This window comes from Peromyscus eremicus, chromosome 6, assembly GCF_949786415.1.
Source record: "Peromyscus eremicus chromosome 6, PerEre_H2_v1, whole genome shotgun sequence".
NCBI lineage: Eukaryota > Metazoa > Chordata > Mammalia > Rodentia > Cricetidae > Peromyscus > Peromyscus eremicus.
In genome coordinates, this window is record NC_081421.1 from 29,421,698 (window position 1) to 29,449,141 (window position 27,444).

Sequence of the window (27,444 nt, forward strand, 5' to 3'; positions counted from 1 at the left end):
TTTGTCCTCTGGGACCTGATGTCCTGCAAGATTTGCTCCGCAAAACAATGCATTTATAAATTAATAACTAATTATGGTTTTTAAAGAAAACCTCTTGATGAACTAATAACATCTGTAATTCCCCACCATAATTATGGATCAAAATAAGAAAACCTTTAGTTCCAATTTAGTTGAAATTTTTACTTTACTTAAAGTCAAAGAATGGATCCATGTGTGATTTTTGTTGTTGTTTTTCTAAAACATTGGGAAATAGTAAAGATACATGCTGGAGCTCCAAAGCCTCCACTGATCCCTATCTCCAAATCAGTCCTGTGGTCCAAGCGTGAGATCACTGAACATCGGCTTTATCTTAATTCATATATTTTTTAAAAGGCAACTTAGAAAAGAGTTTGGGAATTCATTTATAAGAACATCTCTGAAGGGACCCATGGGAGATGGGAGCACTGTCCTTAATCACAAGTGTGGAAGAAAAAAAACACGTGAATGTTGGGACCTCAGAAATTTCAGAGATGCACTTTCAAAAAGCCAAGCAGTAGACATGAGAAGGTACACATACCAACTGCTTTAAGTGAAGTTTCATTCTGCAGTAAAGGATAAATCATTGGTCATTCGGAAAACTCCTCACACAAGAAAATCTTATATGTACATGTCCAGTAAGTGTTGAAGCTTTGAGAATCACTCAAGTCTTGACTTCCAGGTTTTGCGATTTTTTTTTAAGATAACAGGTATAAGATTAGTCAATACTGCTTTAACATTACGTTCATGCTGATTGTATTCTGCTCATTTATGGAGCCCAGAGATCGCACAGAATACCATACCATAGCAGTAGTTTCACACCATCCTCCTTGAGAGACTTAACATCTGATGCTTTCTTTACAGAGTAGAGCATCTTGTTCTTGCAATGACCTTTGAACTTCTACAGTGAAGACTTACAACTAAACCACAAAGCATATTTTATGATGTTTATTACACTATGGTTCTGGATTTCTGCTTAGTGACTCATTATCAGTGTTCACCAATTCCCAGAGAGGTAGCCTGCCATGAGTCTACCAGGACACAACTGGCAGACGGTGCCATATTGTAACAGAATGGTCCTGCCGGTGACTTACCATATTGACAGTGGGGTCCGTGAAACCCGTGTGAGCAGAGGCACCGTTGATCCTCACCATCTGAGCACTGCCTTCCACTGAAATGGGTTCCCAGAGAAGACACAGCTAACAGGTATGTTCAAAGGAAGGATAGGTGGAGTCGAGAGAAAGAAAGGAAATCATCAGTATAAGTAGGCATCTTGCAGGTAATATAACATGATCTAGAAATTTCCACTGGCCCCTCTACAGGAAGGTTATAGAAAATTGCCATTGCGAGACAATGGCTGACTATTTGAAGCCTTACAGAATTATCTGTAATGTAAGAGCATTCCTGTAAACTTTGCAGAAACACAAATTCTGAGAACCCCTCTAGACCTAGTTAATACAAATCTACCTTTTAACAAGACACCAGATTAGTTGTATTCACATCGAGAGGGAAGAAGTATTGGCATAAAGAAAATGCATGGAGAAAGTGACTGTGTGGTCTAAGTGGTCTTAACAACAACAACAACAACAAAGTCAAACAAAATGCTAATGCATAACCAGAGGCAAAGAACTCAGGTAGTTGTTAAACAATAAATATAAATACTTAAAGCTGTCAATTTCCTGGACTTTATAACAGTTCTGATGGTATTGTGGGCAGATCTTTTCAATGATCTTAAACCAATCAGCCATAGTAGCCTGAATGTAAACACACTCTTGCCACAGCACTTGACACTATACCTGCTTAATGTAGGAAGCATACAGGAAAACTTCCCCAATATATTTCAAGAGCAGAAAGGAGGCAGGATGCTGGCAAACTCCCTAAGGTACACAGAGACGGGAGAGATGTGCTATGCTATGGTGCTGCATTGATTAGACTCTGAGGGACTTCACAGTCGCCATAGGCACATAATGCAGTAAAGGGGCTCACTAAACGAAATCATTTCTCACAGCCTGGTGAGAGTGTTGCCAAACACCAGACTCAGAAGGCTCTGGAATCCCATCACCAGAGGTTTGTGAACAGAGTGCAGACCTCATCTTAAACAGGAAGCTGCCTCCAGAGCTCTGCAATTAATCATGACAAGCCCATGTTGAGAAATCCCATCTAGATTTAGAACAGTGATTTCCCTCTGGACTTTTGAATCAGCTGTGGATTACAAATTTGATGATACGGGAAACGGGCAAATGGAGAAGTGGGATGGATGTCAAGGAAAGCCTGGTGCCTTTAAATCGACTGCCCTCCACATAGACAGAGCATACAGCAGCTTTCGTGGGTCCTGAGCTGCAACCCATCATCGAAATGCTTAACAGAAAGGCTTTTCATATGCATTTTCCCACGTTATGTGCGAGTCATTAGTCTTAAGCAGTAGCTCTCAACCTGTGGGTCGCAACCCCTCACAGGGGTCACCTAAGACCACCAGAAAACACAGATACTTATATTACAGTTCATAACAGTAGCAAAATTACAGTTATGAAGTAGTAACGAAGGTAATTTTATGGTTGGGGTCACCACCACATGAGGAACTGTATCAAAGGGCCGCAGCATTAGGAAGGTTGAGAACCACTGGTTTCAAGCAATGCTCTGAATCTATGGTGCTTCTTAAGACACTGAAATGGAAGCAAAAGCATTCCCTAGCAATAGAACTTGGCAGGAAGAATTACAACTTACAGGAGAGGCAGCCTGGTTCATCATCCCATCGGCTCCAACCAGGGCAGCACCTGAAGACTGTCTGGTGTTCTGTGGTATACACCTGCCTGTAGACAGTATAGTAGCGGGTCCTGTGGAACACAGGATAGGAATCAGGAAAATGTATCATTCCTCTGATGGCAAAATTATCATTTCACGATTATAAAAAATGTCTCCCTCCAGTTCAAATCCTGCCACATATACTGGGAAATAACAGAGGGAATGGATAGCTATGGTTATACACTTTGTATATCATACATAACTACTACATCACACATGCAATCAAATAAGGTTTAGGTATTGGTTGAGGAAGTTTAAGAAATATGTATGTGGGCTGAGAGACAGCTCCTGCAGAAGATTTCCAGCAGCTTACAACTGCCTGTAACTCCAGCTCCAGGGGATCTGACACTCTCTCTGGCCTCTGAAGACACAGCATTCACATGCGCAGACACACACACACACACACACACACACACACAATTAAAAATAAGAATAAAATCTTTAAAGTGTAAATGCAATGTCAAAAGTTCCTTTAGGATGAAGCAGTTACAGTAGGGGACAGTGCCAAAGGCCTCTCAGTGTGAAAGGAACAGTCTGCCACGGTGTTGAACTGTCAGCTGACTGTGGTACCAAATATCTCAAAGCATGCTGACTTCCTTTCTATCAAATCAAAGTTCCCTATATGCTTTATCCCTGAAGTTCTAGCTCATTCGTTCCCCTTCATGTACTTTGCCCATGTCCTAGCCCAAATCCTTCATTATTCAAGACCAATTTCTATTTCCACTTCCTCCAAAGTCTCTCTACGTCAGCTCTCTTTATTGCTACAGAGTTTATTGGCTTCAGCATTGTTTATGGCATTTAATTATTCAACATCTTGAAAAAAAGCCTAGTATTTCTGTGCATATCTTCCCAATTAAGATATGACTAGATGTATATACAAACAAAAAAAGGGGGGGTATGTTTGGCAAGACACCAATTATTTTCTTACATTGCCACCCTCCAAATCAGTGCCACAGACAGAATTGTTAAACTAGCAAGCACTTAAGGATAAACATGTGAGGTCTGTGATACATATTCATGTTTGTCTTTCCCAATTCTAAGCATCTACACAGCTGAGGATTTTCTTTGGTTCAGATCACTATTTACAAAATATTAAACCACATTGGGGTAATACAGAAAATTTAAATGAAAAACCATTTTCAAAAACAATTTCTAGGGCTGGAGAAATTCCTTAATTGGTAAAGGGTTTCCCCTCTAAGCCAGTGACCCCAGTTCAATCTCTAGAATACACATAAAGAATGAACTCAGTAGTACAGTGTCTATGACCACAGCTCTCCTAGGGAGTAGATAGGAGACAGAAACAGGAGAACTCCTAAAATATCACTGGTCAGCTAAATCAGCAGTGAACAAGAGAGACCTTGCCTCAAGCAACATGGAAGGTGACAACCAACACCCGAGGCTACCCTCTGACCACCACATGTGTGCCATAGCATGTGCGTGCAGATGGGCGGATGCTCACATGGGCATGCACACACACACAAACACACACACACATATACACACACACACTCCTCTAATCAATAAATCATATATACCACAAGCATATCTACAAACACACACACACACACACACACACACACACACACACACACACACACACTCCTCTAATCAATAAATCATATATACTACAAGCATGTGTACACACACAGACACACACACATATACATCCCTCTAATTACTAAATCATACGTATATAGAGAGGCATGTCTCCTGCCTAATGTTTTGCCATATCATTGCTGCTGGTTTGTATTAACACACGTATTGAGTACCTTCAGGATATCAGCGTTATGCTGCATGTGTAAACTATGTTTTCAGTACTCCTCATGCTATCCATGTATGCCACTTTTTCCAACTTTACATACTAAAGTACAGAGAAATATTGAATTTGACTTAAGGCCACAAAGTAAGTAATAATTAGGGAAATTTTTCTGACTTAACTGTCATTTAAATATCCTTAATTTAAAATAGCACCACCCAAAGAGTACTTATCTACAAGATAAATACACATGTATGTGCATATGTACGCACATATAGTAGGTACCCATATTTAAAGTTATAAACTATTTAGTCTTGTATTGTAACTGTTACCAGAGTTGTTCAATGGCAAGGCTAGTTACTTATTATAAACACCCTAACTTTTCACTGCTGACAGTAGTATTAACGAATTCATTAACCTAAAACCACACTTTATTGTTAAGATTTATCATACATTTAGACACATTTGATTCATTTTCATAAAATCCAACCCATTAGCAAACATTCGCATCAAGAGGCTCTTAGATGTTTTGTGAAACTATTTTAAAATTTTGAAAAAAAAAAATGAAGTCTACATGAAGCCTGGACCCTTGGAAAGCATTGTGGACACTTGCCTTTCTCTCTCCCCACAGCCTGCTGGGTTGATCCTAATTCAAAGGCCATAATAAAGTTAAAGAGTCTGTGTGTTTCAAAGTGTCCCAGAGTGACAAGGCCAGGTCAGATGCTGGTTCATAGCTGCAAAAACCCTGGATCAAATCGAGCTAAATTTAGCAAACCAACACAATATCCCTTGTTTCTGTCGTGTTTCTGATCTTTAGCTTTCAATGGAATATCATATCCTGAGGTAAAATTAGTATCTATAACCAAAAATAGTTCACCCATAAGCGAGGTCTAACATAAAGTAAGTGTCCATCCAACTGCTGAAGGAAATCATGTAATTGTGACTGTTCTTTGTAAGTGTACCTTTGCCCCTTTACTTAATTATCCAACCATTTGCTACAGTTCACAGGATAAAGTATTTAGGAATAGATGAAGCTTCTAGTTTTGAGTTCTAATAGTTACAGGGTTAGGACATCACCTTACCTTCTTTCATAAGCCACACACGCCCGTGGGCCTGTACAGCCTTGTTTCCAGAATTTGACGGTGTCTACGAATGCTCGGATGCATGGGCGTGAGAAGGCTATCACCGTCAGCTGTTCCTCTTTGCAAACATTTGGCCTTCACAAAAAGAGAAAAGAGCAGTTACACAAGAAGAAGTGAGCAGCTTTTCTCTATGAAGCATGGGGTGTTAACACATCCATTTTCCATAAAACATTTGTAATGGCTTAGAGAAATACACATAGAAAGTTTTTTTTTTGTTTGTTTTGTTTTTTTGTTTTGTTTTTTGGTTTTTCGAGACAGGGTTTCTCTGTGTAGCTTTGCGCCTTTCCTGGATCTCACTTTGTAGACCAGGCTGGCCTCGAACTCACAGAGATCTGCCTGGCTCTGCCTCCCGAGTGCTGGGATTAAAGGCGTGCGCCACCACCGCCCAGCAACACTAACTTTTTTGTTGTTGTTGTTTTTTGTTTATTTTGAGACAGGGTTTCTCTGTGTAGCTTTGCGCCTTTCCTGGATCTCGTCTGTAGACCAGGCTGGCCTCGAACTCACAGAGATCCGCCTGCCTCTGCCTCCCGAGTGCTGGGATTAAAGGCGTGCGCCACCACCGCCCGGCTACACATAGAAAGTTAACAGGTGAAAATACAGGCAATGTTTTGAAAAGTCCAGGTTCCATGACAGTGTACAGTTACCATGAGTCGATTAAGGTAAAAAATAGTTTATACTATCTCATGGCCAGGAAGAAGGAAAACTAGAATAGATGTTGAAGATCAAGAAAATTTTAGAGATATGCAAGTTCTTATATTCCCACATGGTTAAGATAATTGAGTTGCATATTAAGTTCTGAACTCTATGAGAGCCAAAATTTAGAAAGAAACAGAATGTCAGGATTCTCAATACCCATGAAGAAAAAGCAAGCCAATTCATGAAAGAACTTTAATCTTTCCTAGAAATCATTTCTTAGCAGTATTTTCCATCTGTATGTTTAATTTGATTTCACATGTAATATGATGCTTGTTTAAATACAAATAATTTTCAACTTCCCTGTCCAAGTTTGCTTCCTGCTTCTGAGGTAAAACAATGACCTAAAGCCACTTGGGAAGGAAAGGTTTTATTTGACTTAAAGAGTATAGTCCATAACTGAGGGAAGTCGGAGCAAGAACCCAAGGCTGGAAGCTGGAAGCAGGAAGTGAAACACTGGCTCACTTCCTGTTTCCATTCAGCCTGCCTTCCTGCACAGCCCAGAACCCCCAGCCTACAGTGAGCTCCACCCTCCTCCATCAACTAGCAGTCAGTGTGACTGAGGCAATTCCTCAACTTGAGGTTCCATTTTCCCAGGTGTGTCAAGCTGATAATGAAGAATGAACATCACACTGTCCCATTATATGACCCTTGCCTTAAATAAAGCTAATCCAGGTTCATAGGTACACTCATCATGTACCTATACACTGATAACCTACATAAAGCACCAATATTATTTAGAATCTTTTGTGATTTTAAGAATGCTTTTGGTGATGATCTATTTACTAGCTCAGTGCAGTCTTCAATTAATACTAATTACAGTGACAAGCTAGGTAAACTGCTCATGCTTTTCATGCCTGCAAGGTCGTTTACAGGCCATACACTGACTAGTTAGTTGAACTTACTCACAGCCAGCTAAAAGTTAAAAAAAAAAAAAAATGAACTTTACTTGAGTTGCTGCAGTCAGCTCCTGAAAATCTCTGTGAACTAGCCTAGGGACACAGAATTAACACTGATTAATAAATGTCTAAATGTAGGCCCCACCCATAACTCAATGACACCACCCTCACTGACCGCAGCTTCCTTTTTATCACTGCTCTCTGTGGTTCTCAGTCTCACCACCTGATTTTCTACAGCCCATTTCTCACATCCACAGACATTTCTAAAAGGTGACATGTAATTGCCAACCTCACCTAAATGCTATAAAGATCACGTGGAACTTCATTTATGAAGTTTACGTAGCACAGTTTAATACTTTAAATAAATACAAAAATAACAAAGTAAGTATAAAATTGCAGCTAAAATACACATTCATAAAATCATCAAGAATTGAGCAGCAAGCCTAAAGAAAATCTTAGCTTTTAAGAATCAGCTAATATAGAGACTAAAAGTGTGTGTGTGTGTGTGTGTGTGTGTGTGTGTGTGTCCGTGTATATAAATAGAGACACAAATATATTAATATTTATACATGAATACAAATACATTTTATTTGGTCTTATGGATTTTTATGAGCCAAGTAGCTCAAATGGAATGAGCACAAAGGTCTTTTATTTAGTTATCAACAGTGTAATATATTACACAGAGTCCCACATTGAATTACAATGTACAACCTCTTCATCCATCTAGCCACCAATCCACTCATTCAAAAATTACTTATTATGTCCCTATACACATAATGGATTGTTTAGGAAGCATTCCACAAAAGACAATATCGGGTCTATGTCATTGTCATAGAGCACTGACCAGGAGGTGATGAGCTGATACACAGAAGGAGGACTAGCCAGTAAAGGGCCCAGCATCAAACGACCCAACAATGTAGATAAACTGCCCTCAAAAATAATTAGGGACAAAAACAACAACAACAACAAAAAGCCAGCACTCAGGAAGCAGAGCCAGGCAGGTCTCTGTGAGTTCAAGGCCAGCCTGGTCTACAGAGCAAGATCCAGGACAGGCACCAAAACTACACAGAGAAACTCTGTCTCAAAAAATCAAAAACAAACAAACAAATAATAATAATTAGGGAGCCGCACTAATCCCTCTCAGAGATTGGCTGAGGCCAACTCCCTCCATAATACTTCAAGCTGAAGCTGAAATGAGACAGAACCAGCTTCTAGAAATTGTATCAGCTGTCCAGTTAGACTTGAATGGGTAAAGGAAAGGTCCCCCGCTCCATGTGTACAAGAGCCTGGCAGTATTAATTTCTAACTAAATCATATGCTTGTCCAAGGTTACCTGTTACCACCTAAAATACAAGTCACCAACTTCAGACCAAAGCAAACAAAATAATCTAAGGTACCTCCTACATCCCTGGCAGAATCCCAGCATCCTTTGTTGCTGGAGACGGCATATGAAAAGCCTGACATGTTGCCAGTGGAATCTGTGCTGGAGGTGCCCGAGAATGAGGACATCAATCCCTCCGGGCCTGCCCCACACGATAGCCTAAGCCTGCCTTCTGTGGGCCAGGGAGAAAACAGCCCTTGTGTCCTGAAGGCAGACTTTATGGCGTATGCATGTCATGTTCTCACCCATCCAACTGTTACTGGTTCTTATAATCCTCCTACTCTTTTCGTTCTTTATGATTTTCTTTCTCTCTCTTGTGGTGATTTCCATGAAATTAGAAATGATATTGAGATTGTGACAATGGCAGGAGTTAAAGTTGTTATGCAGGTCATGGGGAAAACCCAGAAGGCTGGTGGCAGAAAACTGTAGATGGAGTGACATATACATAGGATAGAAGACAAGAGCTGTCCAGAACTAGTTAGAAGACAACTTGACGAATTACAGAGAGATGAAGGATAGGCTGAGAGGAAGCTTGCAGTCTAGTACTTTAAACCATTGCTTGTATTTCTGTGCTTTCTGAGAAACAGCAAGTAGATGGCCTCTGGGGTGATTACCTCAGATGTTCTGGTAATCATTAACCTGTGAAAGAATAAGCTGGTATGCTTTGCTTTCTGCCTGGGAACTTCTATGTGCAATCAAGGGACACGGGGTACACTTTGCTGATTTACAAAAAGAACTTTTGAAACTATTGTGAAGAAACCAATCACCTATTAAATTTTCTCGTTCACTATTTCCTTGTATTATTACAATAAAAGACTGGGGTTGAGTCAGATTGAGAGAAGGCGGAGAAAACACACATCTCCAGATCTGGCAAGACTCGTCAGCTTGCACCAACTTCTATGTCCCAGCCTTTTCTTGCACCTGCCAGACATCCCTGCCCTTCAAGACCCTCGAAACTGCTGAGGCTGGTCCCTGGCACTTTGCTGCTTCTGCCTTCCTCTCCCAACACAAAAGCCAGAGATGTTAAGAAAAAATATGGGAGAAAAAAGGATGTCTGAAACACAGATGGCAACCAGCATTTCTATTGTCTTGCTGGGCGCTTGATGCTATTGGAACTACAGTTCTAATTTTTAATGGCAGAAAGGAGGAGCCAGATGTTGAGGCAATACATAAAAGGCCAAATAAAAATTTATTTGTATCCATGTATATATACGAGTTTTAAACTGAGCTGGACTAAGCTAACAAAGTGACTTTAGAATTAGCAAATGATGTATAATGATGGGAACATGGGCAGCAACTTGACATAATTTATTGATTAGAAAAATAAATGAATAAATAAATAAATAACCCTGTGTTGTACACCAGCACATTGAGACTTTTCACCAATAGCATGGGTGCCTGATGGGTATAGACATCCCTCCACCTGTTATCCTTGAACCCAACCTAGAACAAAGTGCCAGCCTTTTGAACATCACCATCTTAGAAGGTCCTTGGAAAAAGAAAGAGACAGAAAGGACAGTTTGTTGTATGATGAAAGATTGCTTTGAGACATTATTATTCTCCTCCCATTACTCACTGGTTAACTCAGCACTGCCTCTGCCTAACTCCACATTCACACCTCAGTCAGTCCTCCGGGAGTCCCTGCACACTGCTGCTTGGCCCTCCCATACCTGCTCTGGTCTACCAAGAGGCCGAACTTTGTTTCCAATTGTTTCTGGCCTATCATCATCATCATCATCATCATCATCATCACCATCATCATTTCTTAAAGTATCTTATCTGGCTTTGATAGATATCTTATAAAGTAGAATTACATGTACATTCTTAAAAACACTTTCATGAATTTCCAAATTCTTAAGTATATTTTTTTGCTCCACTCTAAAACATTAGTATTTCCAACTTCGTTCTGTGGTGATATAAAGAGGGTGTTCAATATGTTATACCTAAATAAATGACTGTATTGTTTTGTCTTTCCAGAAATCCAGTGATCAAGATAACATATCAGTTAGTGCATAGAAAGGGTTCAGAACAGTACTTGGCAGATAATCCATGCTTAGCTACATATTAAGTGTAGGTTTTTATCTCATTAATAACCTGAGGATAAATTTCTCAAAGAAATAGCAATCTAGAAAATTTAATTTTTACATCACCACTAGTTTGCCAAGCAGTGAAACAGATGAAAGTGGATAACGTGTCATTTTCTTTAAAAGAAGAACTTAAAATGACACTTCCTAATGAAAACACTAATTAAAATTAATAAAAAGGCACCACACTGCTGCTGCTGCATCTGACCCTCAATCCCCTTAGGTGTGCACAAGCCTGCGTTCTTCAACATTGTGACAGAATTGGGGAACAGGTGCTGCCTTTTCTGTTTCCTGAGCTGATAGTAGAACGTTCTGGAGTCAATAGCAGTGATCTCAAGAGCACCTGAAATAACTGAGTAACCCGAACGAGGGCTTAGGAAGGAAGGCACCCTCGTGTTTCAGAAGTTTATTACTGCGTACACTTCCTTCTTTGTTGTCATGCGCTGGATCTCTCTGCAGCTGCAAATTAATTTCCTCTGCTCCCTAAATGAATTACACGTAACTGTTTCTAAAAATGACTACAGCCATGAAAGTCATTTTCACTTAATAACTAACTATTAATCTCATATTTCTTGGTGTCACTTTAGTATGAAGTGCAGATGAAAATTATGCTAAACATTGCAAATTTGTAGCAAACACCAGCGATTGATCTATATTATTATAGATGGTTTATCACCAGAAGCAATCTAAACAAAACTCCATCAGATAGATGTTACAATTTGTATTTATTTCTCCCAGAACTAAATAGTTCCTCAATTTCAGAACCATCATTAATTTCTTATAAATGCAAATCTTTGTTTCTTATTTTAATCTACAATGATTTCTCCAAGTCTGCAGAAGATTAGCTTTTACATAGAATATTCAAATAACAATTATAAATGAGATTTGGTATTCCCTGGGCAATCTATTAGCAATGATGCATAGAAGACTTAAAAGGAATGGGTGGTCCCCATTGATCCAGGATGTAATGGGCTTACAATGCACTTCTCCTTCCTTTTAAATGATCACCTTACAATTTAAAATCAACTCATTTATAGAAAATAAATTCAGTATTTGTGAATATCTTTAAATTGCTTTGACTACCTCTGTAATCATCTAATTTTATTATGCATTCTTTGGGGCTTCTGGGAAGATCTAAGTCATTGTACTGATCATAATTAAAGGGAAACTGTAAGAATCTATTTGTCTTACTTATACGGTCACCACCAAACAAAGATCCATGTGAATCTCACCCTGACCACACAGTCTAGACAATACTAACCACTCAGCCTGTGCCCAGCTCCTTCTAGTTAATCCACAACTCAGTCTCCTGAATCCCTGTTAATATCTGTCTGATTTAAAAACTTCACTAGTGAAATTTCTACAGTACACATTGTTTCTCAGCCCTGTTTCCTCAAACAGAAGACAGAGCCATGCCATTTACAGAAGTCCAGCTAACTGTCGCTGCATCCCATATGTTGGATCTGTCTACTGACTCTCCCTGGACTGCTTCTTCCTGGCTCCTCCCCATCTCCTTCATCTATGTTGAGAAGCTCTTTATGAAGAGTGATTTATATTATCTGTTTTCTTTTTTCTAAAGCATAACTCAATGTATGTTCAAGATCATGTCATAAACAGTGGCATCAGTTAGCTCAAACTTAATAGAAATCAAATGCTTTGAAGACACTGTGATGAGGAATTCATGAAATCTCTCTCTAAAATTTCTCTGATCTTGTATGATGTATCAGCACTTCTATTAGGGAACTATACTACAATCAAATGCAAACTGTCCTTGAAGATAATAAAAGAACACTCAGTTCTAGAAGAGGTTAAATGATATTTTCATATTAGAATACAACTTGTACAAACTGGTAGTGTAAGACATGTGTTTACTCTTTATGACGATGTTCCAGATTATAGAAGCCTCCACTAACCTGAGATTTACTTTGATCACAGGAAATATCTGTTTATCAAACACTATAAAATATTAAAAGAATAAAAGAAAGAAGGCATATATGACTGCAAGACAACCCATGCTTTTTGATGTGGAAGAATCAATGCTGGTCAACTATGCATGCCACCTAAAGCTCTCTGCACATTCCAATGTAATCCCCATAAAAACTACAGGGACATTTTTCACAAAATGAGAAAAATTCTAATATCTATATGGAACCCAAAGAAAGCCAAAAAATAAACAAAATTCAAAAGTAGTTCAGGCAATGTTGAGCAAAATCAGCAGAGCTAGAAGCATCAAAATACCTGACTTCAAGATATTCTACAGAACTATAGTGACCAAACAGGTCTACACTCATCAAAGACACACAGAACAAAAGAACAGAATAAAGAGATCAGATACAAATTCAAGTGCTAAGAGTCAGTCAGTTTATTTTCTACAGAGATACTAAGAAGAGAACAAGAAAAAGGTGATATCTCCAGTAGATGGTGTTAAAACAACTAGACATACCCATACAGAAAAACATCTTTCAAAACTTATCTCACAGCATATACAGACATGAACACAAGACTGATTTCATTATAACTTGAAATTACAAAACTGAGTCTCTGAGATGACTCAGGGTTTAAAGCACTCACTGTCAAACCTGATGATCTAAGTTTAATCCCGGGAACCCACAAGATATAAGAAGATAACCAACAAACTCCAATTGTCCTCTGTCTTACAGATGTGCGTTGTCACACACACACATGCATGCATATGTGTACACACAATAAATAAATAAATATAGTAATGAAAAATAGAGAAGCATTTGAAGCAAACCTAAGAAGCCAGCTTCAAGGCACTGACCTGGGCAATGAGTGAGGAATGTGAAAACAGAAGCACAGAGAACAGAAGACAAGATGGACCAATAACACATCAACACAAAACCTTCTGTGTAAGCAGGAAGGCCAGCAGGGATGGAGGGATGACTTATGGGACAAGGGAAGATTCTCAAACACACATTTGATAAGGGGTCAACAGCTAAACTAAGGAATGAAAACAACCCAAATACCCTACTTAAAATAGTAACAATATATCTCACTAGACATTTTCCCAAAAAAAAAGACACACAAATGGCCAACAAGAAGACAAAAAAATCAATTATCACTATTCATCAGAGAAATACAAAAAACCCTCAATGAGATGTCATCTCACACTCATTATAATGCTAATTATCATAAAAATGAAAGATAAGAGTGAAGTGTTGGAGAAAGTATGGGCCAGTGGAGTTACCAGAACTTCTCTGCACTGTTGGTAGGGAAGTAAATAGTATAGTTACCATGGAAAACAATGAGGAAGGTAAACATATAATGATGATATGACCCAGCAATCTCATGTCTAGGTACATGTCTAGAAGTACTGAAGTAGCAAGTTAAAAAGCCATCTGTACTGGCTTGATTGTAGCATTACTCACAATAGCTGAGACATAGAGTCATCTCAGATGCCATGATTGGGCATATGGATGAATAAAGAGAATACAAGACACACATGTGCATGCACGCACGCGCGCGCACACACACACACACACACACACACACACACACAGAGAGAGAGAGAGAGAGAGAGAGAGAGAGAGAGAGAGAGAATATTACTTAGCCTTGATAAGATGGGAAGCTTGTCATTAGTCACAACATGAACTTGGTAGACATTGTGTTATTCAAAATTAGCCTGGTACAAAAAGACAAACTTCGTATATATCACTTAAGTATAGAACCAAAAAAGTTGAACTCACAGAAGTAAAGAATAGAGTGGTTATCTTCTTACATCTTGTGGGTTCCCGGGATTAAATACATCTAGGAGGAGTTTGTTGGTTATCTTCTTACATCTTGTGGGTTCCCGGGATTAAACTTAGATCATCAGGTTTGACAGTGAGTGCTTTAAACCCTGAGTCATCTCAGAGACTCAGTTCTGTAATTTCAAGTTATAATGAAATCAGTCTTGTGTTGATGTCTATATATGCTGTGAGAGGGCTTGAGAAAGTACATAAGATATTGATCAAAGGATACAAAATTCAGTTAGGCTAGAAGAATTTAGTTCAACATAGTAAAAATAGTTTCATCAAAATTACTGAGGTAATCCATTATAACTTTTCTCCCTACAAAAAATTGGAAAATGATAATTCTGATCTTATTTCTACTTAGTCATTTCAAAAAATTTCCAAACATCACATTGTATATAATAAACATATATAAATACCATATGTCAACTTAAAATGATTTTTAAATAAAAATGCTTAAACCTCAGATGTCATTTATCCTGACATCTGAGGAAATGTTGGACACTCCTCAGGCCCAAAGATATTTCATCACATACTGTTCTATAAAGGAGACAGATGTGGGATGTCTTTCTGTATGCTTTGAATATGTGTTGCTCCTATTGGTTAATAAATAAAGCTGCTTTGGGCTATGACAAGGCAAGATAAGAGCCAGGCGAGAAATCCAAGTAGAGATACAGGGAGAAGAAGGAGGAGTCAGGAGCAGATGCCATCCAGCTGCTCAAGGAGCAAGATGCCAGTAGACCAGTAATGCTACAGCCATGTGGCAAAATATAGACTAGTAGAAATGGGTGAATTTCTACTAGTTGTAGGAACTAGTTAGTAATAAGCCTGAGCAATAGGCCAAACAGTTTATAATTAATATTAAATCCTCTGAGTGATTATTTAGAAGTAGCCGTAGGATGGGACAGGATACAAAAGAGCCTCCAGCTACGGGAAACACAATCTGCACACATGAGTCTATAGGAATCACTAACATAAGCTTTACATGAAAGAGTCAAGCAAATTAATACCACTTCTGCTGTCCAATCTGAGTCGGAGACACTTCCTGCCCAGAAGCTGGAAGCCTTCTATTAAATCTTTCTTGTACAGATTAAGCAGACTCATCCTTTCTTCAAAGACAAATGCCCTTACTCTTCAACATCATTTTGTTTATCAAAATTAAATTAATGCCATGACAATGTAATGCTTATATAAAGAGACATGGGGTGGGAAAAATAGAGAAGGCTTGTAACTGTCCTTAATTACTATGTGAGGTCACCTTCCTAAGGTAGAAGAGTCTAGAGCAGTGGTTCTCATTACCTCCTAATGCTGTGACCCTTTAATACAGTTCCCATGTTGTGATGACCCCCTCACTGAAAATAATATTATTTTCATTGCTACTTCTTAAGTGTAATTTTGCTAATTATGAATCATAATGTAAATATCTGTGTTTTCCCATAGTCTTAGACGACTCCTGTGAAAGGGTCATTTGACCTCCACAGGGTCATGACCCACAGGCTGAGGACCAATGGTCTAGGGCTAAGATGAGATATAGTTTATATGGATATTTTATAATAAATGTTTCTTCTGAAAAACTATTTGGGGAAGTTATTAGTAATCTGTCAGGTCCATCCTTGAAAAGACTTGAAAAATGAGCAGAATGCAATCTCCCCCAGAAACACAGCATTCCAAATAAGGATCTATTCTCTGACAGGTTTTTTGGGTTTTCTTCAAATTTACATTTAAAATGGTCTCTTTAAAAAGAGACATGGAATTTCTTGAATAGGGTTCTCAAAGCTTGTTGGACATGCAGATCTGGCGTCCAACCTACGGTGCATGGGATTAGAAATTGTAGAGTCTTGGGATCTAGTACTTTACCAGTCTCTAAGTAACTCTAATGTGGGTGCAGTTTGAAAACCACACCCTGCAGATCTACTGAAGATTGGCTTGTATACATCTTCTCCAGTGGTCATAACTGATCACGCCATCTTAACCTTGTTATCAAAACGTGGAAATGGCAGAGAGACTACAGAGAACAAAGAAAAAGAACAAATGACAAAATAGAGCAGAGAGAAACAAAAGACAGCGGCACCAAAGAGGTGTGAGTGAATCCAGGAGAAAGAGCTGGTTTGCATAAATTTAAATTTTTATTTTATTCTAAAAAGGCCAAAAGACAGATTCATTTTGTCTATATTTGCAGACACCCTATCAAACAATCTGAAAGCATGAAACGTGTACTTATTGCAGCTGACACAGCTCCTGAGACAGTGATGAGTCATAGCTCAAAGTCAAGAACAATTCTCAAACAGTGGCAAGGACCTGAGACCCTGAGCATCGTGACAAGTCCTCTAATTCCTGTTCCACCCATTTCCCCGAAGTTAAAAGCCATCACTCAACAAGGCCCATCCCTGCCCAGAGTGTCAGAGGCTCTTTCTACAACCCCTCAGCCTGTCCTTAAAACCACAAGAGGAATAATAAACTAGACCTGAAAGAGCCTTGTGGTTTTCTGGATTACAGATGAGACAAAATGCTGAGTTAATCAAAACCATAATTTCAAAAGTCCCATCAACCAAAGCAGGAGAAATGAAATATAGACATGTATATGTTCAGCTTTAAACATAAATACTAGATGAGAGGTTCTACATAATGGAAACCATATGCAATGTTCATCTTTGGATAAAAGGCTATGTTAATTGGGTAAAGATACTATGTAATCACCCAGCATTAATTCATTATGATATACTCACTATTTGACTCCCATGACTGGACAACCAGCATGACCATAACACCACCTACAAGAATTACACTAAGTGCTTCATAAATTTACCTGTCATTGTAACTGCATGTACTAGAAACAGGGTCATTTCTATGAGTTTTGCATCCAACATATAGTATTTTCTACATATAGAGGGTGCTTAGTAAAGGAACATTGAATAAATCAGTACTGAAGTCAATCATCCAACCTTAAATGTCATGTATTTCCAGGAATATCATGAGCCTGGGGACATTTTGTAGTATCTTTGGTCAGTTCAAATGACAAGGGCTTTCCTTCATACAAGGACCTGGGGCTTCTTCTCAACTAACAAAAGTTCTTGAGGTCCAGAGAAATAATAAGTAAATGTCTCAAGGGACACTTTGGGAAAGGAGGCTTTAATCCTCTCTCTACACCTGATAGATAAATACTTAGATAGATTGATGGATAGATACATTTACGATTGATATATAGAGATGACAGAAAGATGATTGATAGATAAATTGATAGATTACATAAACAGATGATATATAGGTATATGTGACATAGATATATCAAATATAGATATGTATATGCAGAGCAAACATTTCCAAATAAGTATCTTGTCTCCCCACACATGTTGCCATTCAAACCTTTTCCCATACAGACACTCTGGGCACCATGCTGTCCAGGCATAACGGCATTCAGTCACCTTATGTTTTAGTTACTTTTCTATTACTGTGAAGGGACACCATGACCAAAGCTATTTATTTGTTTTTGAGGCATTTAATTAGGGAATTGCTTACAGATTCAGAGGTTTGGGTCATGATCATCATGGCAGGGACCATGAGAACAGGCAGGCAGGCATGGAGCTGCAGCAGTAGCTAAGAGCTTACATCTGGTCCCCAAGCATGCAGCAGAAAAGGAGCTTGGCTTGGTTTGGCATAGGCTTTTGAAATTTCAAAGCCCACCCCAAGTGATGCACCTCCTCCTACAAAGGCCAGGTCTCCTAATCCTTCCTAAACAGTTCCACCAACTGGGGACCAAGTATTCAAACATAAGATTGTGTGTGGCTATTCTCATTCAAACCACCACACCTTAACACTCCAACAGTTACAGGAAGAGATACAAGATTATTGAAGGTAAAACCCTCTATGTAGAAATGTTCTTGTTGTATTTCCTTCCTACTGCCTGTGGGCCTCCTACTCCAGGTCATATCAGGGTCTAAACTCTTGCTCTTCTTGGGCCCAAATCTGAGGGCACATGCAAACTACAGCAATTCACCTAGAATTTCTGACTGCATCTGGTCAGCCAATTGAGAACTTCAACAGGAGCCTACACTGATGATCTGTTTTCATACTGAGCACCAGCTCCCATGATCTGCACCACAGGCAGGGCACAGAGGGATGCCCTCACTTGCTTGTCTCCAGTTACCACACTCTTAGGGAGCAATAGTCAATGAGGATATCGCTGTAAAGGGTGTTCAGCCAGGTTCATAGATGTCTTTTCTTTCCAACCACCTCAGGAGGATGATAAGCAGTAAAAACAATTATGCACAGACTCATAGTAAAAATACCAGTGCATCCAAGGGGAAATGCCATAAGAAAATATGAAATACACATAAGCAGATGTGAGACTAGAACTCACAACCAAATGTCTATGCATTGTTTATTTGATTTATTTGTTTTGCTTATAGTACTACAGATCTTCTTTTTGTTTGTGTGTTATACTTCTTTTATTATCTTACAGATTTTCCCATAGTGAGGGTGCCTACTTATACAATTGAGAAAATTAACATTTTAGAAAATACATGGAGAGGCTAAGTCTTGGTTTGGTCTTCAGGTAAGTAAACATGCATTATACTGAGCATGCAGTGTTTTATCTATTTGAAAGTTATTAAAAGCAAAATGTGCAATGAAGGTGGCATCCAAGAGCAGTGATCCTCAATCTTTCTAATGCTGTGGTGACCACCACCATAAAATTATTTTCATTGCTACTTCATAACTGTAATTTTGCTACTGTTATTAATCATAATGTAAATATCTGATACACAGGACATCTGATATGTGACCCCTGTGAAAGGGTCCTTCAGCCTAGAATATCTGTTAAAAAGTAATCATCTCAGAGTCAGCAAGATGGCTGGGCAGGTGAAGGCACCTGCTGTGACCCCTGCCAACCTGAGTCTGACATCTGGGACAGACATGGTGGGATGAAGAACTGACTCCACAAGCTGTCCTGGAACTTCCACATGTGTGCTATAGCATGCATGTCTCCCTCTCCCACACCTACACTGCATGCAAAAAATTAACAAATAAAATGTAACTAAAGAAACTAAAATTCTCAACAGAAGAATCTCCAATGGCCGAAAGACATTTAAAAAATTGCTCAACATCCTTAGTCATCAGGGAAATGCAAATTAAAAGGACTTTGAGATGCCATCTTAAACCTGTCAGAATGGCTAAGATCAAAAACACTGAAGACAGTTTATGTTGGAGAGGATGTGAAACAAGGGAAACACTTCTCCACTGTTGGTGGGAATGCAAACTTGTACAGCCACTTTGGAAATCAGTATGGCGCTTTCTCAGAAAATTGGGAATCAATCTTCCTCAAGACCTAGCTATACTACTCTTGGGCATATACCCAAGGAATGCTCAATCATACCACAAGGACACATGCTCAACTATGTTCATAGCAGCATTATTTGTAATAGCCACAACATGGAAACAACCATTGATGCCCCTCAACTGAAGAATGGATAAAGAAAATGTGGTACATATACACAATGGAGTATTACTCAGAAGAGAAAAACAATGGCATCATGAGGTTTGCAGGTAAATGGACGGAACTAGAAGATATCATCCTGAGTGAGATAACCCAGACTCAGAAGGACAAATCTAGCATGTACTCACTCATAAGTGGATACTAGATATAAAGCAAAGGATAACCACACTGCAACCCACAGCTCCAGGGAGGCTAGCTAGTAAGAAGGACTGTAGGAAGGACACATGAATTGCCCAGTGATGGAGAAATGGATGAGATCTACATGAGCAAACTGGGGATGAGGGGGAGTAATGGAGGGCAAGGGATGGGGGGATGAGAGCTTAGGGGAGCAGGAGGTTCAATCTGGAATGGGAACAGAGTAGGAAAACAAGGAAAGAGATACCATGATAAATAAAGACACCATGGGATTAGGGAGAAACAGAGTGCTAGGGAGGTTCCCAGGAATCCACAAGGATGACTCCCACCATAGACTACTGACAATAGTCGAGAGGGTGCCTGACCTGGCATACTATGGTGAACAGATGGCTGAGTACCCTAACTGTCATCATAGAACACTCATCTAGTGACTGATGGGAAGCAGATGTAGAGATCCACAGCCAAGCCCCACGTGGAGCTCCAGGAATCCAATCGACGAGAGAGAAGAGGGATTCTATGAGCAAGGGATACCGAGACCATGACTGGAAAAAGTACAGAGACAACTAGCCAAAGTAGTAAAAGCACATGAACTGTTGACTAATAAGCTGAGGAGCCCCCATGGGACTGGATTAGGCCCTCTGCTTAAGTGAGACAGTTGTTCAGCTTGAATTGTATAGGGGGCCCCCAGGCAGTGGGGTCAGGACCTGTCCCTAGTGCATGAGCCCGCTTTTTGGAACCTAGTGCCTATGGTGAGACACTTTGCACAGCCTCGGTGCAGGAAGGAAGGGCTTGGACCTGCCTCAACTGAATGTACCAAGCTCTGCTGACTCCCCATAGGAGACCTTGTCTTGAAGGAGGTAGGAATGGGGGATGGGAGGAAGGAGGACAGGGAAACTGTGGTTGGTATGTAAAATGAATAGAAAATCTCTTAATAAAAAAAATTTTTTTAATAAAAATAAAAAAAGAAACTAAAAATGTAAACAAACATTTCAGATATTGGACAACAAATATGGCTTGCCCTCGATGAGTATGCCCATCACTGTATTATTCTTTTTCAGAACGTGAGAGATACTAGATACTGACCCAGCCATTGTAGTACTGAAATGCTGGCAGGAATTAGCTGCTGAAAACCAAACTTCTTTTAAATACAAAACCCTCATTCTATTGTTTTTGAGGTTTTTTGTTTGTTTTTGTTTTTATTTTTGTTTTTGTTTTACAGTGCCATCCTGTATGGGTTTTTCTTCCATGCTCGTCAATAGGATCCTTAAAGCTTTGGGAAAGAATCTAGCTAACTCTACAGCACTTTTGCTGGCAGGAGCACACCACTGTAAGCCCCTGAGCCACTCAAGTGGCCAGGCCCCTCCACTGAGGACCCTAACTGCCAGGTTCCACCCACAGAACACTCTAACTGCCCTAACTGCTGGACCCTGAAGAGCAAAAAGCCCAATTTCTGGACATGAAATCCCACCAATCTCCACCCTGGAAAGTTCCACCCCCTTCCCAAGAAGCTCTCTATAAGCCCTCCATCCTGTTCAGTTTGCTGCTGTTTCTTGCTGGAGCAGAGACAGCCATCCTCCTGGTTTTTTCCCTCCCAACAAATCTCTTGAGTGAGGTTTGTTGTGCGGTGTGACTTGGTGGTATTCCTTGGCTTCCAGCTGCCAGGATACTTTTCCATCCGAGATGCAATGCTTATACATGGTGGGCATTAATAATGTGGTCAGTAGTGCTTTCCATATGTAAATATGAGCTGATGCCCTCTGAGGGATCCCGAAATCGTGTTTAATTCCCCTTACAGGGAAATTTCCTGATTTTGTGCCCAGTATCTTAAAACATATTAAATGCATCAGCTGTGGATGAATTTGTTATTCTGTTCTTTATTTTTTAATGAGGGTCAAAGAATGAAAAGAGATGCCACTCAAAGGGCAATCGCTGAATACAGTTCCTGGTGCTGCTTTTTTTTCCCCTGTCACTGTTAAAACAAAGAAAAAAACCCAGAAGTGTTGTTTCTTTTTCCTTATGGAATGTTCTGTATTTGTTGCCCAGAGTGATCACCTCCTTTTCTGCTTCACTTACAGCCCAGCCTGTATCCCAGCATCCAATTACACTCCTCCCAGATTTCCTGTCCTCTGTTATTCTCCTGTGTTTCCGCATTCTCTTTCCCCCAGTACATGTTCTTCAAGGACAGAGATCACACCTTAGCATCTTCGTCATATCCAGCCATCCTGGGCTGTATAAATCAGTATGTAAAGAAAGTATTCCCTCCTTTAAAGGTACACACAACATTGTTTCTTCTCCTGCTGCAGCATAAGGGCTCCGTGTGTCTGCTTCTTGGAATAAGCCTTTCTGTCTATAATCCTGTTCTTACCTAAAGATCTAAAACCAGTGTTTTGTTCATCTCTGGAACTTCTCATGGTCCCCACGGGGCCACTGATACATCGTGGGTACTCAGTATATACCAATTAGTTTGGATTTATAGAAAATGAATTCTGATGGTTCCTCGACTATGTATAACTAAGATTTTCAAAGGGGCAAAAATGAGAGAGATGAGGGGACTCACCTTCCCTAGGAAACTGGGCAGGTGTTAGCTCTGTTGGGATCTGCCAAAAATTATTATTAGTGTTTCTGGTAAGTTTTTACAAATTCCTATAATAGTCATTCCTAATGTGCCTTTTACTGCAAATAATCAATATATTGGGGACTGGGTAATTTGAGTCCTTAATTAACAGTGTCTGGACTCTCCCTTGCTGCCCATTTTGCCCCCATGCAAAAGAAAAGCCAGTCAGCCCACTCTGGGTCAGCACCAGCTATTCTGCGTGCTCCACGAGGACTTAGAAAACCAGGAGAAACATAGCTTATTGCTCAAGCTCCTGGAGGTGTAGCCTCAGTCAGAGCTACTTCAATTTTTATCAGCCTCTTTGCTACAACAAGTCTTGACAAACTCTAAATGACATTGCAGCTAATTCCACTGAGGCCAGAGGAGGAGCACTTCTCCAGTCATCTAGCAGAGGAACTGCTATGATTGGTGCAAACACAAACCTTAATTTGCATGTGAGGCCTGTGACAAAGACTGTTCAGGTATACAGAGTGGATCCGGATCCGCTGGCAGACATTCTTCTGTGCCACCTCCTCTGGTTTCAAAACATTAGGCTCAAAGAAAGGGGGAATGGAGGTTCTCGGGCAATTGAGATGGCTCATCATGTTAAGGCATTTGCCATCAAGATTGATAACCTGAGTTTGATTCCCAGAACTCACATGGTAGGAGAGAATTGACTCCCACAAGTGGTGCTCTGAACTCCACAACTGTGTCTTGGCACATGTGTACACATACATGGACCAAATAAATATATATAAGAATTTTAATTTCGTTGGGCGGTGGTGATGCATACCTTTAATCCCAGCACTCAGGAGGCAGAGGCAGGCGGATCTCTGTGAGTTCGAGGCCAGCCTGGTCTACAAAGCGAGATCCAGGACAGGCACCAAAACTACACAGAGAAAACCTGTCTCGAGGGGAAAAAAATAATAATTTTAAAAAGCTTCCTTCACATGATCTTTTCTTGCCTGTGCTTAATAGGACGGACTGAGCAACAGAGAAGCAGCCACAGTGTAGGCTGAGCAAGCGGAGCAATGTACAAATACAACAAGGCAGCCTGCTGCCTGAAGGCTAAAAAGAGACAGCTCAAGGTTTGGGCGAGCAGCCAGAGCGGAAACAAAGGTGCCAGCGGAGGTAGACAAGCTAGAGAGCTGAGGAGGAAGGACAGAGGGCAATGAAGAGCCAGAGGAACTGCAGGACAGGTCTGCAGAGGAGTAACAGGGAGTTGCCAAGACTTTTAGCCAAGGGTCCTCGGCACTCCAGTCCTCATGACTGTACCAACGCTGCTGTCAAGATCGGCATAAGTCTAATACACACCTGCACTGCCAGCTGCTAGCAAGGCTGAGCAAGCCTGGATGTCTAGGCCTACTCCAGAGCTAAAACACTTGCAGAGCTGGTGATCCTGATTCCCAGGGCCAGCACTGGAACTCTCACAGTGCAGGGTCCCATGTCCTGCTGCTCTCACCTGCTTGAGAGTACAAATTCAGGAGCAGGCAGCACTAGCTGATGTCAGAGCTGCGTCACTTGGTTTGTTTTCCTTTTCATGTGGTTGGTTTAGCAGCAAAGCCCTGTCTTGGTCTGTAAAGTTGTAACAGGAAGAGCAACATCTGAATGGGAAATTTAAACAATGATTAAAAACTACTAAGTTCTACGGATGCTTTTATACATTGTCCTTTTCCTTGCTCATTGACCTTAAAATAACCACTGTCAGCCATCTGCTGGATTCAAAGATGGCTCTACCCATCTACATCTACATATATGCACATGCCATTTATCCAAGTGGGGTATGCTTCAAAACCCCCAGTAAGATGTCTTAAGCTGTAGGTAAAATCAAATTCTACCTGTATTATTTTTTTCCTTTATGTACATACATGTTACGAAGTTTAATTTTAAGGTATGTACAGTAAGATACTAACAAATGATAATAAATGTTAAAATAATTATAGTAATGTATTATAATAAATTATGTGAAGACAAATGTGGTATCTCTCAGTATATATGTGGTATATCATTTTGTACTGACCTCAACCTTTCCTTCTTGCAGTGATGAGAAACGATGTCATCCCTACCAGCTGAGATGAAGAGAGGTGAATGGCTAAGCATCTGATGCAATGCCAGGCTGCTTAGCCCTCAGCACCTCTGCAACCCTGGAGCAGACACACAGGGAGGCAGAAAATAGACGTGGAGGGACTAGACAAGGGTGGAGTTTACTTCCAACACGGGATGGAATGGAATGGTGAACAGTTCCTTCACTAACTTCTGAATGGAGCAGTTTAAAAACATACCAAATGCTTAGTTCTGGAATTTCCTGTTTTATATGTATGTTCTTTAGTGTGGTTGTGAATAACTGAAGTCATGGGAAGTCAAACCTCAGATAAGGAGCAAATTCTGCCCCCAATCACAATTGTGTGTACACTCATATATACAAATGTACTGTCTTTTCTGACTTAATTTTATCTAATTCAATCATCAATGTCAATTGACTGTCTATCTTACATTTTAACAATATTAATTCTTTTTAGTCCTGTGTCTGAGAATTGCCACACATATTCTATATTTCAGTCTCTTTACCAGTAGATTCAATATATATTTTTAAAAATGACTTATTATATATTTTAATTATGTGTATGTGTATATGTCTGTGTGTTAATATATACACCTGAGTGCAGGTGTCCATCGAGGTGAGAAAGGGGTATCAGATCCCCTGGAGCTGCAGTAAAGACTAGTGTGAGCTACCCAGCATGGGTGCTAGGAACTGAATTCAAGTCATCTGCAAGAGCAGTGAGCATCCCTTAACCACTGAGCCATCTCTCCAGCCTCCAACATAGTGTCTACTTCCAAGAATTGAGAAAAGGATTAAATAAAAAAAATTGTGCAGCTCAAATAATTGGACTAAGCTAAATAAATTCCATCCATGGTGTTTCTTGTCACTGTTGTTATATGTGTGCCTTGGAGATATTAGAAAGGGAAATTCCCAGCTTTCTCTCATGGCTTCCTCAGTGGGATTTGGGAGATCAGTAGTAGGAACAGAAATCCCAGCGCCTTTGATGTCCGACCTCGCTTTTCTCAGCAATTCATCTTTTGTGTGTGTGTGTGTGTGTGTGTGTGTGTGTGTGTGTGTGTGCTAGTTTGTTTACTGCTGCTGTAAAAGAATGTGACATATAAACAACTGAACCTTGCTTGGCTCACATTCAGTTCTAGAGTCTAGAAATTCTAAGAGCGTGGTGCTTGTAGCTAAGTACTTCCAAGACAACTTATAAGTCATTAGAGGATGAACAAGTGCACAAATACACACACACACACACACACACACACACACACACACACACACACACACACGAGGGAGGGAGGGCGGGAAGGAGAGAGAAAAAACCAAAAACAAAATCTAAAAGAGTGAGACTAAACTTACTCCTCATTCTTTTTATCAGGAACCTCTCCCTCCATCTCTAACCACATCACTAACTAGGAATTCATTGGTTAATTAAGACTGTACCCTGAACATTGAATCACTCTAAATGATCCTGCCTTTTAATAATGTTCCAATGGAGATTAAATTTCGGCATGAGTTTTGGAAGAAACATTGAAATAGTCAGAAACAGGGAGCCTTTGGGATTGTATGAAAACCTGGTTTTGCTCCTGATGCCTCCATTCTCTAAAGGCTACAGAGTATGAAGAGGAGAAACAGAACCTTCCTACTTGCCTTTTGGGGAATCAGTAGTGTGAACGAACTTCCCTGTTCACACCCCACCTTTATTCAGAGCCACAAATATAAAGACCAGGTTCACAGACAGTGACCACCTGACCTGACATTGAATTGTGTGAATTGTGACTAAAACAAAAAGCATTCACATCTGCTCCCACTATAAGGAGCAATACGCCACTTGTCTATCAATGCCTTACTTAAGACAGTGTCTCAATACACACATTTTACATCAGACCTGAAATGCTGATCAAAACTGTTTGAAGTTTTCCAGATGCAAGTACATTTATCTGCAGCACTTCTAAAAATAAGAGGGAAAAAAGCCCAAAGCCTGTCAAAGTTAATTAGATTCATACAAAAAGCTTAACAGTCCTATGCAATGTTTTTACTCTGCTACATATAAATGTACAATAATTCTGTGAACACTCGGTTTAATTGCTCATAATATTTTAATTAAGGCTATGCTTTGTATAAATATCAACTCATCATTTACTGTGTCTACAGTCCTATTTAAATGATGAAGTCAATTTGACAGTACATTCATGAAAAGAGAGCCTTTTAAGAGTTTTGCTTTATGTGGTCTGGAATACTAATGGGGGTTAATTGTCAAAACAAGCCCAGTACTGACTTCAGAAGCTCCTTCACATTTTGTAAGTCATAGAACAATGCAGCCACATTTGCATATGACCTTCTAACCCAGGGCCATGAATAACATAAGGGCTACTTCAAGTCTGCATGTCTGTGGCTGAAAATCGTAAAGCTCCCATTTAGTATTTACATTTTAAGACTGCCCTTTCAAGGATCCCCTTTAACTACTGTATTTGCGATTCAGATGATCAGATAATTAGATGTAAGATTAGATGCGCCAGAAGAGATGGCTGCCTCAATTAATCTTACAGTCTGTGCCTCTGCAAATCAGTTCTTGGTGTGTAACAGAAAATATCAAATTAAGTTTTCAGAGGCAGGGAAATTTCAAGTCTGTAGTCATTTTAATTCCATCTGAG

The 27,444-nt window shown here is 39.9% G+C and overlaps 1 protein-coding gene across 2 annotated transcripts in view; it reads right to left on the minus strand.

Annotated features, from left to right (window-relative positions):
* The window catches only part of LOC131912994 (EGF-like and EMI domain-containing protein 1), a 615,403-nt gene that overhangs the window by 540,109 nt on the left and 47,850 nt on the right, over positions 1-27,444 (minus strand). For both annotated transcript variants that reach the window (XM_059265325.1, XM_059265324.1), the window contains exons 2-4: positions 5,656-5,790; positions 2,740-2,849; positions 1,110-1,214 (exon numbers count right to left, since the gene is read on the minus strand). In XM_059265325.1, the coding sequence (XP_059121308.1) occupies positions 1,110-1,214; positions 2,740-2,849; positions 5,656-5,790 (350 nt within the window). The remainder of the gene's footprint in view (positions 1-1,109; positions 1,215-2,739; positions 2,850-5,655; positions 5,791-27,444) is intronic.